This window comes from Equus przewalskii, chromosome 15 (assembly GCF_037783145.1).
Source record: "Equus przewalskii isolate Varuska chromosome 15, EquPr2, whole genome shotgun sequence".
NCBI classification, from domain to species: Eukaryota; Metazoa; Chordata; class Mammalia; order Perissodactyla; family Equidae; genus Equus; species Equus przewalskii.
This window is the reverse complement of record NC_091845.1, coordinates 61,096,572-61,117,419: the sequence shown is the minus strand read 5'-3', so window position 1 is coordinate 61,117,419 and position 20,848 is coordinate 61,096,572. Positions and strand designations below refer to the sequence as shown.

The 20,848-nt window shown below is 34.5% G+C and overlaps 1 protein-coding gene across 8 annotated transcripts in view; it reads left to right on the top strand.

The window, feature by feature from the left end:
* The window catches only part of LOC103555851 (ubiquitin-conjugating enzyme E2 E2), a 343,281-nt gene that overhangs the window by 134,840 nt on the left and 187,593 nt on the right, over positions 1-20,848 (top strand). Inside the window, exon 4 of one of the 8 annotated variants that reach the window (XM_070577490.1) lies at positions 8,991-12,575. The exons of the other annotated variants lie outside the window; for them this stretch is intronic. Coding sequence (XP_070433591.1) covers positions 8,991-9,028 — 38 coding nt within the window. The 3' untranslated portion in view covers positions 9,029-12,575. Of the gene's footprint in view, positions 1-8,990; positions 12,576-20,848 lie in introns of those variants that run through there. 8 annotated transcript variants of the gene reach the window in all.

Below are 20,848 nucleotides of genomic sequence, written 5' to 3'. Positions count from 1 at the left end.
TAACATGACAGTAAACAAAATTTATCGGTTTAGTGGTTTAAGAAAATTCTTGATATCCGTAGTTTTAATTTTTTAAATTTCAGTGACTTATTCTTCCTATACCCATTTTCTTCCATGACTATTAATTTTGATAGTAGTCAATGCTATTAAGATGGAATTTAAGTTCATTTTTAGTTACATGATAACAGGAATGTGTTGGTTTTGTGATAATTATTGTGATCAAAATTCTTAAGAATGTTTTACTATGTTATTTTTAAAGCCACATACAGTAAACAATATATAACAAAATGATAAAGACAAAAAAAGGTTGTATTGGATCTGCTGTGGTGAGAGCTGCTGAACTCTAAAATAATGTCATTAACCTGTCCTAAATTTTAATAGCCAACAGAAGTTTAATACAGGATGTCCAGAGGATGAACAACTCACACTGATCAAGTGTGCTGACCTAACCCTTCCCAGTGTGTAGCTATAGTATCATTCAGTTTTTTATTTGCTACAACCACAGTTATACTCAGTTCACAAAGGTCAGTTGCAATTTAACTGCACTTTCAGGCAGGTGGTCTCCAAATTTAAATTAATTGCAGTTGGTTAATCTTTAGTCAGAGGTAGAACTAGACCTGTGCAAATGAGTGCATCTGTACTGACAAACGCCTGTTTACAAGCGCGGAACTGTTCCTCCTCTTTCAGGATCTCGTGAGGATGTTGTTTCCACCAGTCAAGATTGCAGACTTGGGGAAGGGTCAACAGTTGAATTCAGAACAATAATACATAACATATGAAATGTTTTTTTCCTCTCCCCACAAATTTTTTTCTATTCAAAAAATTATTCATTGAGTTAATTCAGTCTCTCTTTCATCAAACATTTTATTACTTAAGTGCTAGGTGCTAGATATATAAAATTTAATTTACAAAACCCCCCCTCAAAGGAGCTCAGTCTGGAGGAAGAGACAGACATGTTAACAAACAATTGGAGAACAGTGTGATGTCTCACAAGACTGTAGAATAAAGGTAAAAGAGAATTCGTTTTTTTTCTGTAAAGAGATATCTTTGAGAAGTCCTTTTTTAGTATGCTTAAATCACATTTTAATAATTTGCTCAGGGTCCTACTGTGGACAGTCTCCAGGAAAGGGTATACATAGGCAGACTTTACTTTGCATTTCTTTACACTTTATCACTTAACTCTCCCAAGCTGTCTCCTTAATATCCATACTGTAATTCTCAGTTTTTCATCCATTTACTCATTTCTTGCATCAGAATCACACAGGAAAGCAACTCAGACAGTGGGAAGTGATGATAGGAGTGAAGGTGATTATACTCACTTATGTTAAGATAAGCAAAAATAGTTCTAAGGCATTACCTTGCTTCATAAACTCTGTCCAATATTACATTAATGACTAAGGTGCAAGGAATTTTGTGGCTCTGAGGCTTTTTATATGAGCTTTTGATTTCTTTATTGCAGACAGTAGGAGTTGCCCAATATGTGACCTCTGGGAAGTTTTTCAGAATGTTTTTAAACAGGTTTTTAAGTGTCTCTGAAGTTGGAAAAAGGAGAGTGAGCTGGCTGCCTCTATTGTGAAATGACACTGACTATTATGAGGGAATGAAAATCTCTGAACTAGATAAATCAAAGTACTTATGTTTGAAGAAAAATAGGTTAGGCATAATCAATAACATGCTTAGACATCCCCAAATCTGCAGGTTCCTAATAAATCAGAACTGGAAAGAAAAAAAAAAAACATAAGAAAGTAGAAAACTTATGGAGTAATTAGCATAGTAAATCATTTGCCAATTTAAAGATTGTTCATTTGAGAACTAGATTTGGTTGGTATTTCTGGTTTTTAAATCCATTTTTAAGTATAAAAGTAATAAATGTTATAAGCCCAAAGTGGAAATGACTCAAGTGCTCATAAACGTAGAATGGATAAATTATGATTTATTCACACAATCAAATAGTACACAGCAATAGGAATAAACAAAAACTACAAAAACAGAGATGAATCTCACAAACACTGTTGAGCAAAAGAAGTCAGACTCAAGAGAGTACATAGTGTATCAATTCCAAAAACAGTCAAAACTCATCAACAGTGTTAGAAGTCCAGATAGTGACTATTTGGAGGAGGCAGGATGCAGTGACTGAAAGGGAGCCTGAGAAGTTGCTGGCAATGTTTCTTTTTTAATTTGGGCACTGGTTATAGTACAGGTGTGTTCATTTTAGGAGAATTCTTCAAACTCTACACTTATGATTGTGCGCTTTTCTGAATGCATGTCATACTTCACAAAAGTTTGCTTAAAAAGTAATAGACATGTTCACTTCAGAAGATTTAAAAAAATGGAATATATTACATATTTAGTCTTGAATCTTGCTTTTTAATTTAACACCGTCATAAGCATATTCCCATGGTATTTAATAAGTTTCACTTACAGGAATATTATTACCTTCATTATCTTGATTAAGATATTTTGAAAATAGGGAAATGTTCATTTACACACTAACACTAATATGTAGGGTTGTAACATTAAAAACTACAGTTTAAAAGCCCTATGTAGAGTAACTTTTTTATGCTTTTTCATGCTCGACCCTTGGTAGCATGGTTTATGCTACCAAAAGCATAATTACCATTCCTTCAGCACAGTAACAGTAGTAGCAAGGGGAGAAAAGTTCTCCGAAGGAAATGCTTTTCTCTCTCTTTTTTCTTTGGTGAGGAAGGTTGTCCCTGAGCTAACATCTGTGCCAGTCTTCCTCTGTTTTGTATGTGGGATGCCACAACAGCTTGGCCTAACAAGCAGTGTGTATGTTCTCGCCCAGGATCCAAATCCGCAAACCCTTGGCCACTAAAGCGGAGCACGCGAACTCAACCACTGTGCCACTGGGTGGCCCCAGGAAATGCTTCTCTTTATGATTTGCCCTGAAATATCAGTACTTTTAACTGTAAGAGCTTGATTGCTGTAGTTTAACACAGTTATGAAGTAGGGAAAATAATATAAAAATTTATTCTTGACCTTAAAGTTTATTAAAGGAAGTTCACCCTTCCCTTTTCTAGCAAATTTGTCTCATTAAGTCAGGCTGATGCTAAATACTAATTTACATTCTATAATATTTCCAATGAAAGATTGAGTCAGAAATTTTAAAGTACATACATACGAATAAATAATAAAGTTGACTATAAATAAATACACTGGTACACTGCAGAATCCACCATGTTCTATAACCAGAGGCATGGTTTATATAATGTTAAAATTTAGTCCATTACCATAGGATAGTTCACAAAATCTCACAGAAATTAAAGTAAATGTGTATAAAGCAATGAAGAACGTTAAACCTCCTGTGCTAAAGTAAGTCATCGAATCAGCTAAGTACCCCATAATGCCTAATTCCCCTTTCAGTCTAGAGAGAAGTAAAGGGTGTTGCCATCAACACCTTTCCTCCCCTACTAACCTAACCAAATTTGGCTTTTCAAATTCAAAGTCCCATTGTAAACACCAAATTTTAAAAAACATCTGAGTCTTAGGCAAGAAGTCAACAAATATTTATTCCCTTTCACTTCCCTTACTATCAGTTATTAGGTTTGTTTTGTGGAACCATATGCACATAGTTACTTAGTCTTTAAATTCTTCTGGTTTCTTTGTAATTTTTACATCATCTCATTGTTTCCATTTGAGAATTAAGATAAAATGATACAGAGTTGAGTGTTGTTTACTTTTCTTAAGGAGGAAGAATTGACCAGATGCATTTGCAGATAAATAGTTTGATCAATGACTACACTATTAACATTATCGAGACATTTTTAGAAAAGAAAAAGATAAAGGGAAGGGAGGGAGGAAGTGAAAGGAAGGAAGGACAGAGACAAAGATCATGATTTAGAATATACCTTATGCAGATAAGAGTAGCTATAGAAGACAGGGTTTTAAAATACTACCTTTAATTTCTGTTCACAGCTGTTACCTGGTTTAGATGCCAAAATGTAGGCTTAGACCTAAGCTTACCTGTGCTTAGCTTGTGGTCTTTTAGATTTAAAGTGAAAGGCAAAATCAGAAAAATATGTATATTATAAATAAACTATCAGGGTTCATAGTAGAATCTCAACAGTATGGCTGGGTTTGTTTTTTTTAAATTGTAAAGATTGGCTCGAGCTAATATCTGTTGCCAGTCTTTTTTTTCTTCTTCTTCTTCTCCCCAGATTCCTGCAGTACGTAGTTGTATATTTTGCTCCTTCCAGTTCTGCTGTGTGGGATGCCACCTCAGGGTAGCTTGATAAGCGGTGCTAGGTCTGCGCCCAGGATCCGAACTGGCGAAACCCTGGGCCACCAGAGTGGAGCGCACGAGCTTAACCACTCGGCCATGGGGCCAGCCCCAGCAGTGTGGCTTTGAGTAATTAATTATACCTCAGTTTCCCCATCCATAAAATAAACATAAGGTTAGTTCCTAACATTATAAGGATTAAATGAGTGCATACATGTCAACCACTTAAAATAGTGCCTGGCACACAGGAAGTAGTCTATAAAAGTTTACTGTTACTACTACAACTAAGTCACCAGCAATGAGATAATTTGTGGCTTACCATCTTGTCTCTATGTCTGTAGTCCTACCTCCAGTATTTAATGCTGCAGTTGGATGGAGAAACAGAATTTTAGGCTATTAGCAAGACTCGTATCCACATCCACAGTACAAGGCCTCTGACTCTGTGATCATACTCTTCTTGGAACCATGGTCTGTATTTCAAAAGAAACACTCATCATTTTTGTGGATAAAGATAATTTGACCTATTCACTTGTATAGTGAGAAGGATTTCCAAAGAAGCTAAATAAAACTCTGGTGACCCTGGTGTTGATGCCTCACTCCTGATCTGGGGCTGGAGAGGGCAGGGGATGTCCTTGAAAGAAGAGCATATACAAAGGAGTGTAGGAATTGAGGAAATAGAATAGGAGAGGAAAAGTGCATTGCCTGGATAGAAACAAATGGTTGATATATCTGCCCTAAAGATCCCATTAACCTAATCATCCTTTTCTCGAGTTTCTGGCTCTCTGTTATTAACAGAGTTAACAAACACACGCATTTTTCCTAGCATTCAATCTTCCCTGTTTTGACTTATTTATAGGCTACATGAGGAAATTCATTGTCATTACAAGCCAAGAAGGGTTTCAAGGACTAGAGATTTCTTTTTTCCCCCCTAATTCCCACCATGCACCCATCTAGTCCCTCAAAAAAATACTACATCTTGTGTATCTTTTTTTCCTCTGTTTAACATTTTAAAACACGTATTTTAGTGTAATTAAGTACATTTATTTTAAGGAGGATTAGGTGTGATTGTGTGCATCATAATGGCAACCTGTAATTATTGTATAATCATCAGCTGTTCAGATTTCATATTTATTTTTCAAAAACATGACAGGCACTTTCAGTTGCTTCACAAGAAGAAAAAATATGGTACAATAGTAGATGCAAATTATTTTCCTCACGTGTCCAAAACTAGTTTATAAATACTCTGTATTTTAGCTAAAAATTTAATGTAAATAAGTGCTGACAGTTTTGAACTCTGAAAACCTGATTGCCAAATAGACAAAAAAAATTTTTTTTAAAGAGTAATGGCTCTTCAGAAATTCAGCATAATGTTTGTATCCGTTATCATTAGGGTATTGGATCCTACAGACCTAGGTTCAAATGTTACCTCCAATATGTTAACTAGATGACCCTAGTAAAACAGGTAAGCTTCTAGGGCTTCAGCTTATCCACATATTAAATGGAGGTTAATAACTGAAAATTCGCTGCATTTCCAAATATTTAAAGATTTTGAATGTTTTCCCTCTTTCATCCTAAGTCCTTTTAAGTATTTCAGTATTTCCAGTTATTCCCAATAATTAAAAATAAGCTAAAACAAACAGAAAGTTAATTACTTTGACTTCTTTGATTATTTTAAGTGAGGTTAACATTAAATTATTTCAGGAAGCACAGTTACTATATATTAAGAATATGTTTTAAAAGATACATGGTGCTAACACAGTAGAAATATATCTGTTCCCAACATAATATTTATGAAGAGGATAGGAAGACTGAAATAGTCCTCAAATGAGGTAAGTATACAAAGACAGAGCCTAAGAATAGCAAGTATGTGTCAAAAGCATAGAGAACTTGACACTAGCATAGAGAATTTTTGCAGTAAATACTTCCAGAATTATCTAATGCCTTGATCAGTATTTTATAATTGTGGTAACTGAAATATGGGATATAAATATAAAGTTAAATTTAACAAAACCAACTCTACTGTATCATCTTTTCTTCTCCATTAAATTGAAGAAAACATTTAAATTTGGGGCTTTGTGTCTTTTCTATTTTTTAATTTTGAAATAATTTCAGACTTTAAAAAAGTTGTAAAAATAGTACAGAGTATTCCCGTAGACCCTTCGTTTACTTTCCTCAAATGTTAACATCTTATAAAACAATTCAAATATCGAAATCAGAAAATTAATAATGACATTATTCTGTTAACCAATCTACAGACATTTATTCAGATTTTGTAAATTATCCTACTAATGTCCTTCTGGTCTAGGGTCTAATCTAGGATCTCCCATTGCATGATAGTTATCCTTAGCTTCCTTTAATCTGGCCTAGTTCCTCTGTTCATCGTTCATAATCTTGACAATTTTGAAGAACACTGATCGGTAAATTTATACCATGGTCCTCAATTTGAATTTGTTTGATTTTTTTTTCTATGATTACATTCAGATTATGTAATTTTGGCAAGAAAACCACAAAAATCATGTTGTGTCCTTCTCAGTAGATCATATCAGGAGGTACCTAATATCCATGTCTCATTACTGATAATGTCTACTTTGATCACTGGGTTAAGGAGATAGCCACTTTCTCCACTGTGTATAGTTACTATGTTTCCCTTTGTACTTAGTATCTTGTAGTGGGATACTTTATGACTATGTAAATATCCCATTTATAATCATACTATATCTTCCACTAAGTGGTGATTCTTGCCTGAAATAGTTATTACTGTCCCGTTCCTCAAATGGTGGTTTCCTATTTCCATCATTCCTTCTACATGTATGATTGAAGTTCTTTGGCAAGGATGAGCTTTTCTTTCTCTCCTATATAGTTACTTACTTAGTTATATCTGGATATTTATTTTTATTCTATGGATTATAATCCATTACTATCATTGCTCAGAGTGTCCCCAGTTTGGCTACTGAGAACTCCTTAAAGTGGGCTCCTCTAGTCTTTGACATGCTTCCATCATTTTTTGAACATTTCCTTACTTTCTGGCACACAGGATCTTCCAGGTTCGTCATGTGCTTTCCCTGCCTCAGTCCTGAAATCAGCCATTTCTCCAAGGAGCCCTGGTTCCTTTTATTGATGTTTAGTACTTAGAAATCAAGATCTTTGTGCTAAGTGTACTTATTGGTGCCATGATATCAATGCTTCTAGGCCCTTTCATGAAGAGAGCTAGGAAATATAGAATGTATACACATACATATGGTCACACTTTTGTTTCTATATCTAAAACCATTCATTCATGATAATATCTCCAATTCCAATCCAGTACTACAAGTTTGATCATAGCTTCCCCCTACTAATAAGGAATTATTTGTAGCTTCTTTGTCTGACATAAGAAACTTTGATTCTTAATATCTACAATATATTTATTTGCTCAATCTTAGATGTACGTCAAGTAGTTTCATAATTGCTAACTCACACTTGTAGATTTCACTGGGTTTTCAATGAGCCTAGTTAGATTGCACATTTTGATTCTAAGATGCACAAATGATGGGACCACATACACATTCAACTGTTGGAAGTGTACCAACAAACATTATTTGCAGTCTTATCAATCTTGGTAATATATGGCATCACCAGGAAGAAATCTGTAGTCATCTTTTCTTACAGTTACCCAGTTTTATTCATTGTATCTCCCAATAGCTTGCAAACTGCTTATTTCTTTTCTCTCCAACCTACTGTATATCTCAGCTAAACCGCTGGCGTAGCTTTCTGGTAGATCTCCCCACATCTGATTTTGCTCCCCTCCAATCCAGAGACTCAGTCGGTGATCCTTTAAATATACAAACTTGATCATTTAACTCTTGCTCTCTTTGGTGACTTTCTCTGTATTTCACAAAGTCTAAAATCCTCAGCATAGCCTAAAGTACCCTATATGATCCAACTACTACCAATCTTCCCAGCTTCAAGGCATGCAATATTCTCTCCCCTTATTCTCTGTGCTCCATCTGTATTAACCTTCTTCGAGTTCCTCTTTCGCATTCTGGATCTTGCACATGCTGTTCCATTACCCTAAAGGTGCTCCTCCTTCTTATATCCCTCTTAGTCTTGCTAACTTCTAAATGTCATTCAAGTCTCAAACATCATTTCCTCAATAAAGTTATCCCTGAACTCCCAGTCTAGGTTAGACTCCTATGTCAAATCATCCCAAAGCACTTGGCATTTCTCAGTGACAGTGTCCACTAAACACATTTGTAATTACTTCTTCAAAGTTGGCTTTCCCAGCTAGACTGTAAACTTCTTAAAGGAAGGTTTGTTTGTATCGTGTACTGTTATATTCCCAGTGCCTGAAACAGTATACAGCACAAAAACAGGCCTCAACTGATATTGAATGACTGCCTAAATAAATGAATAAATGAATCAAAACGTTTTGTCAGAAGGTGTTAGGTAGATGCTGGAACCATATCATGATGGATAACTGCCAGCAGTACATAGCAGCTAACCTTTGTGTGATTTTTATGGATGTGGAGACTTCTGGATCCTTTCTGCTGTGTTAGAGTATTGGAAATATCACTGTAACGTAGTAAGCGGCCCTATTCTTATCCAGCAAATGGACAAAGGTTAAAATTGGTTTATACAATGAATCTAGAGCCATAAAAAAAGAATTTTTTAAAAAAGTCTAAAATCCAAACACGTAATAAAGAATCCTCCTCACTCTTCCTCCCTCAGAAGTTTATTAGATTTTGCTAACCATAACTTATTTTAAATCCAGCTGCTTCAAGATATTCAATACAGTCACGTGCTGCATAAAGACAATTCCGATCAACGATGGACCGTGTATACGACGGTGGTCCCCTGAGATTATAATCAGAGCTGAAAATTTCATGTTGCCTAGTGATGTCATAGCCATCATAATGTTGCAAAGCTGGAGAAGGGGCAAGAGAAAAAGAAACTGCAAGAGAAGAAACAGAAGGAGAACCCTCAAGAAAATTCAGTTTAGCAGAAGCTTTTGCAGACGTCAAGTTTGAAAACATGGACTCCAACACAGAAAAGTTTTCATTAATAGAAAAGAATGTTCATGGTGCATTCTCTGCCTACAAGCAAATCTATGATGAAAGAAATAAACCAAGCAAACCACCATGGACATATTTCTGAAAAGAGTGACAACTCCTCAGGAAGAGCCTCATGCAGGTCCTTAAGGGAGATATTCCAGAAGAAGGCATTGTTGTCATAGGAGATGACAGCTCCATGCATGTTATTGCCCTTGAAGACTTTCGAGTGGGACAAGATGTGGCGGTGGAAGACAGTGATGATCCTGACCCTGTATAGGCCTATTATAATGTGTGTTTGTGTGTTAGTTTTTAACAAAAAGGTTTAAAAAGTAAAAAAAAAATTAAAAATTTAAAAATAGAGAAAAGCTTGTAGAATATGGATATAAAGAAAATACTTTTGTACAGCTGTATTTTGTTTGTGTTTTAAACTAAGTATTAATTACCAGAGTCAAAAAGTTAAAAACAATTAAAAAGGTTTATGAAGTAAAAAAGTGACAGTAAACTAAGTTTATTATTGCAGAAAGAAAAGTATTTTTTATAAATTTAGTGTAGCCTAAGTGTACAGCATTTATAAAGTCTACAGTGTGTCCAGTAGTGTCCTAGGCCTTCACATTCACTCACCACTCACTCACTGACTCCCCCAGAGCAACTTCCAGTCCTGCAGGCTCCATTCACGGTAAGTGCCCTACACAGGTATACCATTTCTTATCTTTTATACTGTATTTTTGTTGTACCTTTTCTGTGTTTAGATACACAAATACCATTGTCTTACAATTGCCTACAGTAGTCAGTACAGTAACCTGCTGTACAGGTTTGTAGCCTACGAACAATAGGCTACACTATATAGCCTGGGTGTGTAGTAGGCTATATCATCCAGGGTTGTGTAAGTACACTCTGTGGCGTTCTCACAAGGACGAAATTGCCTAATGATGCATTTCTCAGAACGTATCGCCACTGTTAAGTGACACATGGCTATATGTAGGTTGGCCTGCTTTGTGTACTTGCTGCAGTTTTACATTCAAGATAATTTATGTTGGCTTAAACACTAATACAAAGACCAATCTGTTTAAATGAGATGGTGATTGGAAATTTTGAGATGTTTTGTCACGGCCATTGATTTTGTATTCCCAGTTCAGTAGATTTTTGGCAGAGGTTTTACTGTCATGTGATTAAAGAAAACCATGACTGAGCATAAATGGGTCTCTAAATATATTTTCCCATCAAAATAATTTAATTTGTAGGAATTTGGGAAAGATACTTATGAAATCAGAATCCTACTTCATTTCTCAAGGAGTGACTTATGAGAAGGAATATAGTTCATTGCAACTGGTTTTTTTCCTTCCCTTTTTTTTTTTTTCTTTTTCATACAATTATTGTTTTCCTGCATCTTGGAATACCTAAACAAACATATTAGCAAACTTGTGATTTCAAAATAATGACATAAAAGCTAAACAATATTAATTCTTATAGAAATAAAAAAACAATGTTCCTCTCTCACTTTTACTAATAAGTGAAAATGAGACACTTTCTCAAGAGCACAGCACATACGAGAGAAAGACACAGACCTGCTTTAGGCACTGATGACTGTGAATGATACAGTATTTGATATCTTGAGGCATCACAGAGGGTTATGCTACCTACTATGTAACTGATTTTTTGAGTGAAGAAGAACTAAGTCAAATGTTTGTACCTTTTACCCTGTTCATAATAATTATTGTGACGTTTGAATAAAACAATAATTTATTAAATTTAATTTTACAAAATACTCTCAAAGTTGAAAATGCATTAATATATTTTGCTTTGTTAATAATAAGCAAACTACACATTCACTTTTATTTCACTCAAATGTAAAACAAGTAAAGATAATGAGCTTCAAGTGACAAGGTTTTACTACACTTGATGTTATTACTATAGATATTTACTGTGGATTAAAGCTAAGTGTAAAATATAAGCTGAAAGCAAGCCTAATGATCTCTAAATAATTTTTAAATCATTGAAAGATTATTTCAAGGTTTAAAATATACGTGTAATCACTAAAACAAGTAAAAGTGAAACTGAAAGTCTAGATACATCAAATTGTTCATAACGGTGGTTTTTTTTTTTTTGAGTTTTTCACTATCTTCTAAGTCTTCTCTAATAAAAAGTATCCAATTATAAAAGAATTTTTATTTTTTTAATTGTTGTAAAATATACATAACAACATTTGCTGTTTTGATTGTTTTTAAGTGTGCAGTTCCATGGCATTAAGTACATTCACATTGTTGTGCAGATATTACCACCATCCATCTCCAGAATCAGATGATTTTTTTAATTGACACTATTTTCTTTCTAAAGTGTCTAAAAAAGTTTTATTCAAAATTAATCATGATTCCCATAAAGGCACAGAATACTTAGGACAAAACTGACTTGGCTTTTATTAATGAAATAAAATATCAAATTATAACAGTCTTAAAGGTAAATATACTTAAAAGGATCCATAAACAAAATCTAGCTTTAGTGTTTTATGAAGGAGCTTTATTTCAAATATATGTGACTACTACATGTGGGCATTTGTTTAAATTTTAAAAGAAAGAAATCAAATCTTTATTTCACTTAAAAAAATTCACCTTCCAAGCCAATGTTTTGAATAAAAGTTATTGGTGAATTCACCTAGTTTAAAACTAAAATACTTCCTATATATTCAAAATTAAAATGATTTGTTAATTTTATAAAAATTTTCTACTTTTTCCCCATTTAAAGTATTTAATTCATTTGCCCCACAAAAAAAAAAATACTATAAACTGCGTATGGGGGGGTTTCTTTTGTGATTTTTGGTTAATTTTATTGATTATGGGTAATAATTGGATTTATGCATTTTTAATAAACATGCAGTTTTTCACAAAGCATTATATGAAATACATATGTACACACGTTTGCTGTGTATTTTAAACCTCGTTTGTAAACTTTACATCAAACTTTTTCTTAGTGTTTAAGTACATTCTGTTTGCCAGTTTACCAATGAGCTGACCTGCAGGTTGACATGTACAAACTGTTTTTAATGTAATTCTTAAATACAAAGTTTGAAAATTTGAGATTGACTCAATTGTGATTTATATTTCACTCCAAAGTGATTTATATTTCAAACAAATAGTTGGGGTTTTATAGCATTATTTTTTAAAAAATTGGCTTAAAAGTCAGCATTTTCCCAATCTGTAAGAGGTTAATCAATACTCCGTTAAAAAAGATTCCATGGTGAAGTGAATTTTTAAAAAATGCTTTATACCATATCCTTTCAATAAACTTTAGCATATATGTCTCTAAAAAGTTCATGGGTAATGACGTCTGTTTCAATTTAACTCCCTGTATCTCAGCTTTTTGAAGATGGAACCAAATTTCTGGTGACATCCGTTAACACTCCCATGAAATGATGGTCTGTATTAGTCTGCTGATCTAAGAAATAGTATTATAGTTTATATTACTTCAGAAATCTACTGCCAAAAAGCCTAACATGTCTGTTATTTGGTCAAAATAAATCTTTCTCTGTGAATCAATAGAAAGGAAGGGCAGAAGTAGACTAGATCCTTGAAAACCAGAGTCAGTCTCTCCAAATTTTTTTCCTTTTTATTTTCTTCTTAATTGGTGGTCAAATTCTTCTCTCTTCAAACTCCAAGGATTCACCAAACCCTTAAGGAAATATATTTGAGAACCACAAAACGACCCGTTTATTTAAAGCACAACAAAGAAGGAAGAAAGATGCCTAGAGAATCCATACATCTGGAAAACCAATCCTTGTATTTAAGAATGGTACTCATTTATGTATGTATTTGCTAGGACTTTTAAGGCCCTAAAGCCTTGTTTCTCTCAAATCTGCACATAATCAAAGTCCTTATGGTGAAAGTGATTATGATTACATCATAAATATAAAGCTTTCTACAGGAAGTCAAAGAAAAAACTGACAAATTAGCCAAATTTTAAACAGAAGAGACAACTAATCTGGATAATTCACATCTCAATAGCTGATCTCCTGCTTAACCATCCAACTAAGTGCCTCATTCCTGAGCCTGTGGCTAAATGTGCTCTTGTCCAGAAAAAGACATTATAAGGGCTGCTCCTGGAGATTTCAAAAATATCACCTTAGCAGAAAGAAAAACAATATGTTTGATTTTTAATTAGCACAAAAATAATGCTAACACAGTTTGTTGAATGTTTGCTATTATTCTCTTATTTGAATTCTTATTTAAAATGTATCCCTGTTCAAAATTCATTCTGCATGATTTGACAGATATTCAAGTTATAGTTTCAGTTACCATATTTTGTTTTCTTTGGAAATTTTGGTCATTAAAGAGGGTGAAACGAATATTTTGGTCTTTTTTTGTACACCGAAATCTTCTCTAAGTAGGTACCACTGATACTTAAGTATAGGATATTTAAATACTGAGAGGAGAAGAGGTCTTGAAGGCTCAAAGACATAGCAGGATAAGGAGATTCTTAAAAGCCTTCCTCATAATCTCAAAAAACAAAAACAGGAAAAATACTCACTGCAAAAATACTAGTAAGTTGTATTAGAATAAAGATGAAGAAGCCTTTTAAACCTATTTTCAAAAGAAAATTCATACTATTTTATTACTAAAATGGTTTGATACTAGTGATAGTGCACATTTTAATTTAAGCCTTGAGTAGGGCTGGAACCTGTTTCTTTTCTAAGCAACATGAAGAATGTAGTTAATGTTGCTCTTTCTGAGTGGACCAAATGCACCAGCAAGTGAAACTTTTAGTGTAACAGATGATACAGTTGAAAGAAAATGAGATTTGAAGTCTTAGGATTTGAACTGGGGTCTCAGGTTCTAGTAGGTATGTTGTCTAAAGCTAGTTAACCTTTATAAGCTTTGATTTATTCTGGCTTAAATCTGTTAAATGAGGTGATAAATACATCTCTCAGTTATTAGGAGTATTAAGTGACATTATATATATACACAGGTACATACACAGAGTAAACTAAACCCTTTGTAAACTGCAAAGTATCTACTGCTAGATGCTACTGCTCCTACCATTACTCACTACTATTACTAACAATAGTAAAATGCAGGATTATAAATAGTTCCAAGTAATTTTAATACTGTCATTCGCCACTCTCACTGCTCTAATCAAAACAGATGCTTGGGAAGCTTTATAGGGTCATCTTAATTTTTTCTCTTGCAGGTGAAAAAAAGAGTCATATAAGCAGGTGTTGTGATTTTGTGCCAGAAGACCTTTGCTAAGGTTCCCCCTCCTCATCACAGATCTGGAACATCAGAATCTCTTTTTAGCCCTAATAACTCCCACAGTTCTCCAAGAAAAGAAAATATGCAAGGCTGGTCACTCAGATGTCCTATAACGTACTCCCTCAGGATTTTGGTCTTCCAAAGGGACAGAGATAAATATTACATTTGATGAGCATTGCTAACCAAGAGAGGGGTTAGGTATGGGAGTTGAAAAATATTTAAACTGAAAAAGAACTTTTTCTTCAAAGCTCTGGAAGCTCAGGACCCTCTGCATTCGGTATCCCTCCAGGATACCTACCCCTGGACCAGTTAAAAAACACTAGTCTCAGAGAGCCTTCCAGGGCTGTTACTTACTTCAGATTAAGGCTGAAACTATATCTGTTCAGTACTGCAGAACAGCACCAGCACACAGGTAAGGGGGGGACCTGCAGGTTGGGGTAAGGAGAAACAGGAATAAATCGCCAGCATCACACTTTTCCTAATCTTTTTCTCAAATCTCTACTTAAGAATAGATGCTTTATCACCTGTATAACAAAATGCAGAATAGCTGTATTTGTGCAGAGCTAACAGCATGTACACCTGTCATCACTTTTTAAAAGTGCCAAAGGAATCTTGATGAAGTGTTGGTTTTCTCTAAAATTATCAAAGTGATTTCAAGCTTTAGTGAAATACATTTGGTTGGCACATAGAAGTGGTCTCCTGGGTTCTTAAATACTACCCATTTCTGCAAATAAGAACATCATGTGATACATTTCCTAGACAGAGATATATCTGCAAAAAGCACTGGCTGCCAGGAAGCTCGAAGCTGAGTTTTGTGTCCAAATGCAACCATTTTCCTTAGCCTAGTTTTCTGTCACAGCTGTCATTCTTCCTTTCGTTACATAGGTCCTGTTTACTTTTCTTTCTTTGAATGGTGGGGGTTTTTTTTTCCTTTTTTTCCCCAAGGCTCCCCGGTACATAGTTGTATATTGTTAGTTGTGGGTCCTTCTAGTTGTGGCATGTGGGATGCCGCCTCAGCGTGGCTCGGTGAGTGGTGCCATGTCCGCGCCCAGGATTCGAACCGAGGAAACACTGGGCCGCCTGCAGCGGAACCCGTGAACTTAACCACTCGGCCACGGGGCCGGCCCCCTAGATGGTGTTATTACATAGAGTTTTTAGGTTGCACTGGTCACGTGATTTTTAGCAGGTTTTTCTATGATTTATCTGTATTTTAGTGACTGTCATGTATGCCTTTCCTTTTCAGAAGTAACAAGACATAAATAATAAATTACACAAAACAGATATTTGGACTAAAGCAACCATACATTTCCTTTAGAATGTCTGCTACTGGGAGGAATACTTTTTAATAAAGAGGACAAAGAATACTTAAACTGAGCTTCAAATGAATGCAATGTCAACTTATGTATACTTATTCCAAACCACGTGGCAATCATCAGCTACTTAAAAATTACCACATAGTTTTCAAAGAAATTAAGACCATACAAGTCTGCGCTTCATTACCATCCTTTACAATCTTGATTCACAATCATTTGTGGAGTAAATACTATAAAATTATTAGTAAATAAGGACTACTGCTCTGTTTAAACAATATTTCTCAGTATTTGCCTACTCCTGTAATTACATTGTAATTTTTATTGTTAACGGTAAAATATATAGCATATTTCACAGGTGGAATTCTCACTGCTGGTCTATTTTAAAATATTGACATTTGGGTGATATTGTGTAGGCTAATTAACATTGTTCTCATACATCCCTGGTCATAGTCAAAGAGCCCTGTTAATTTTAGGACATTAGAGGAGAAAATATATCTCACCTGGAAACCTTATGGAAGTATGATGGTATCTGTTTACAAATGTATTTTTACTGAAATGTAAACTAATCTTAAAAATGTCTGAGAAATTTTAAAGCTTTTAATACTACCTTGAAAATATATGTAGTATTTCTTCATTTTATTGAAAATCTACATGTTAATCTCTAATACTAATGAAATATTTCAGATTATTTTGTATATGATATATTAGAAAACAGTATTTTGACATTATCAGCTTCCATGCTGTTTGTTTAAATACCAAGCTAGTATTTTTGAAACAAAATGGAAATATATTAAGAAGGTAAAGTTCAGAGGTGGTAAGATTATTTTCATAGTTGGTTTTGATGTCTGTATGTGTTGTTTTATTGCCCCATGTCAAGTTGATTCATTATAAAACTTACAAAGCTTTTTAAAGCATGTATGACATTCACTTGTACAGTCATTTTAATACAGCCTTGCGCCACATAACGATGTTTCAGTCAACAACGGTCTACGTATTCAACAGTGGTCTCATAAGATTAGTACCATTTAGCCTAGATGTGTAGTAGGCTGTGCCATCTAGGTTTGTGTAAGTGCGCTGTATGATGTTCACACAACAACAGAATCACCTAACTATGCATTTCTCAGAACAGATTTCCATTTAGTGATGCATGACTGTAGTTACTTTATGCCATTTGTTGACACTGAACAAAGCTATCTTTATTAACCCAAAAAACAAATCACTTCTTTTAGGAAAGTTATTCAAGAAATGCCTGTTGAATTTATCAGTGATGTTTGTTTACCCAGGTATTCCTTGTATGCGGCTTACTTTGGAAGCTCTTCGTATTTTAAACTGTTCTCCAGGGTAGACAAAAGAAAATTTTGCTCCTTTGGCACACCTAAATATTTCTTTGATTTTTTAAAATTGAAAACAGTACACGCATTTTTAGTTTATAGAACTGAAATTTTGGTATAAAATCCCTAAAAATACTGCTTGTAGTTGAATTAGATGCCTAATTCATGCTTTTCAGTTCCAAATTCTCTCAAAACATTGATTTTTTTCCTTTTGCAATTTTAAACCAAAACTCAAAGTTTTAAGCATGTTCCTTTGCCAGAGTATGAACTGAAAAATGATTGCATAAACAACTGAAAGAGAGAAAATAAACCCTTAGAGACTTTTCTATCCAAATATGTGTCTGCTATTCCCCACATTAACTAATTTGAGATTGATTTGACTTATACATATCTATTAAAATTCAGTTATTCGTAGACAGAAGAATGGATCAGGATAGAACAGAATATAAACGTCTAAGAATCTACCCAAGACCATTTGGAAATGTGATATATGAAAAAAATGGGAAATCCTTAGTGAGTTAAGGACATAAAACTGCAAAGAAATCTTGAACTTTCTTCAGTGGTTTTATTAGTAATATTATTAGAATTGTGACTAAAATTTTTCAATGTTTGTGTATGAAAACAGGTAAGCATATTTATTAGAACTCAAGATATTCAGACAAGAGAAAGTACAAATACAAAATGAAAGAAATTAAGAAAAAAGCCCTGTAATGTCAAATTTGAATTGGTACTGTCATTATGAATTCATGATATTTCAAAAATGTATTTCCCATTCTGTCCATGGAAAAGGACCAGAAGCAGTGACTAATCTCAGTAGCAGTGAATATACCTAATGCCCAGATCTTCCTCTCTAATTACCATTCTCCACTAAAAGAAACCAAGATGCCTTGGGGAAACAGCTGATTCCAGATGTGGAGAGGGAAAGTATAAAATGAGCTGGGATAATCTTGTCCCAAAAAGCAAGGAAGCCCTGAAACACCAACCTATTAGTGTGCTAAAAGAGCACAGAAGTCCCACTGTCTAATTATGGGATAATTTGGAATTAAAAGCTGCAATGACAGTGGAATTAAAAGAACAATCAATTAAATGTAGTTGATTTAACATTGGGCAAACAAAAACATCCATAAGTCTTTTGTAATACTGGGACAGAACTCACCCAAAATTTGTTTGCCAGTATTGGAGGTTACTATAATGCCAATTCCTTATTTTGAAAATTGGTATAAAAGGGAAAAAATTAAATTTTAACCCTGACTTTTCAGGTTGATGAGGGAAAATTCTTACATAAGGCTATCAGTTAATAAATGTGGATAGTATGAGACAGTAGAAAAAGCAGTTTTTCAAGTTCGATACCTATGTCTGGTACAGATCTAGTGTTTTTATATCTCAGAGGTGAGTTCTCTTTCTTGAGATCCCATACCAGTGGGTGAAGTTTTCTAGCGCCCTCCTAAGGGACAGAACAGCTCTTGGAAGTTCTCAGCTTTATTCAGGAGTCTGTTTCATCCTCTCCGCCTCCTGTGGTCTGGAGGACACAACTTCTAGATGTATATTAAGACCTTTACAACCCTCCATCCAAAGCAGCAGCCCCATGGGTGTGCCATACCTAGAGATTTTCTCTTGGGATCCTTTTGTGTCTTTTACCCTGCATTTCTTTTCTTCAGTTTGTTTGTGCTATGTTGACAAAAGTCCTTCTGGCAAGACAGTTCTTTGTCATGCTTTACACCATGATGCCTGCAGGGATCAGTTAAGTAGTGAAGTAAAACAAGTATGTGTAAATAGAAGGGAGTGGAGCACATACTCCATCAAAATGCCACTCTCGGCTCAACCAGTTGTTGCTAAATAGGAACCCTGGTGTAGTTTTTCCAGTTATTTTTGTTTTTTAAGAGAAGTTAGATATTCTCACATCTTTGTGAGAAGTCTTTTGATTTTTAACTTTTGGCAACTCATACAATTTTAAAAAACCCTCACACTGATTAGACAGAATAAGACAATCTGTGGGTCAGATCTGAATTTTTATATTTTTTATAAATGGAGACTTTTTTTCATATTCTCTCTTCCTGCCACAGGATCTGAAATGCAGTAAGGTTTTATAAATGATGAAAGAATTCATTATGTTTTATTGTATCTTTCACTTTTTTACAAACTTTTAAAATATATCAATTCTGATTTTAGCTGTCCTTTCTAGCTTTGTTACCTACGTAGAGTTAATCATTTTTGTTCTTTCATGAAAATTACCTGGTAAGTGTTAACGGGGACTGGGTAAGGTTCAAGGCATGTCATACCTTACAAGTTGATCTCAGACCATTGATTAGCACTGTTTGGGTTTGATCCTTCAATTAAATGAGAATCTACTTATTTATCTTGAATATCATATGACAACAAATATCTTGCAAATTTTGGTATACCACCTTTTTAAAATTCCTTCAGCTGTCAGTCTGGTGACTGTTAAGAGAAATAGGATCTTTTAATGTGACTTCTTTAAAAATGTACCTAGATTCTGGTGATTATTACTCCTTTTTCTAAGGGTAGGCAAAACCTGTCCTTTTGAGAACTGAAGCATTTTGCTTAATTTGCTATCTTTTGACACCATGGTTTTCTTTATAGTTCTTTAATACATTGGTTCCCATATAAATTTTTTTAGTCTCATGGGAATCATTTTAATTAGAATGCTTTCTCAGTTACCATGCCAAAGTCAACTAGCTGAGAACTAAAAATCTGTTAGCATAAAGAAGTAGTTCTCAAGCCAGAGGTAGTTCACTGGGGGGTGGCTTGCTTAGGCATTGAGAGGCTTTGAGGACTCTGAGCTGTGGGGGTATCATGGGATCACTATGAGATGAGAGAAAGCTGAATAACAAGACATGAAGTACAAAGTTCACTTACTTCTAATTTTGATAGGAATGGCATTGGGTATGTGAAAGTGTTTCACTAGTTTAAATGATAGGCATATAGGCATTCTACCCATTCCTTTAAGTAGAGTTGGGGGGCTGGACAGAGCTCTAGGATCTTGAAGGCACACAGGCAAAAGTGAGAAACATCAAAAGCATCATGGAGTGTGTGTCATGCATCTGAAATTATCCTGTCTTGAAGCATATCAAATACTGTATCTGGCGTAGCAATTTATGGAAGTCTACTAGGTTTTTGGCTGTGGGCGAATGAATGTTAGAGTTGGAATAATCTAATAATCCAGTAATCTATTTGTATCAGATGCTATAGTCAAGTAAGATCAATATGAGTTGTCAGTGCTCACTTAAGAGTAAATGGAACTGAGAATAGTCTTCAGTTAATAAAAAGGACAAATATTGTGTGATTCCATTTATATGAGTTACCTAGAATAGGCAAATCTTAGAAACAGCAAGTATAATAAAGGATGCCAGGGGTTGGGGAGGGGCAGAGGCAGAGTTACTGTTTAATGTTTCTGTTTGGGATGATGAAAAAGTTTTGGAAATGTATAATGGGTGATAGTTGTACAACATTGTGAATATACTTAAATGGCACTGAGTTATACACTTAAAAATAGTTAAAATGGTAAAGTTTATGTTACATATATTTTACCACAATAAAAAAATCATCAGTTATTCTCAGTAGAAAAACCGAACCAGAAAAAAAAAGTAAATAGAATACTGAGATCATTGGCAAGGTGCCAAAACGTAGTCCACCAAAAGAGAGGAAAGCCACTGTGGGCCAGAACCATATGGCC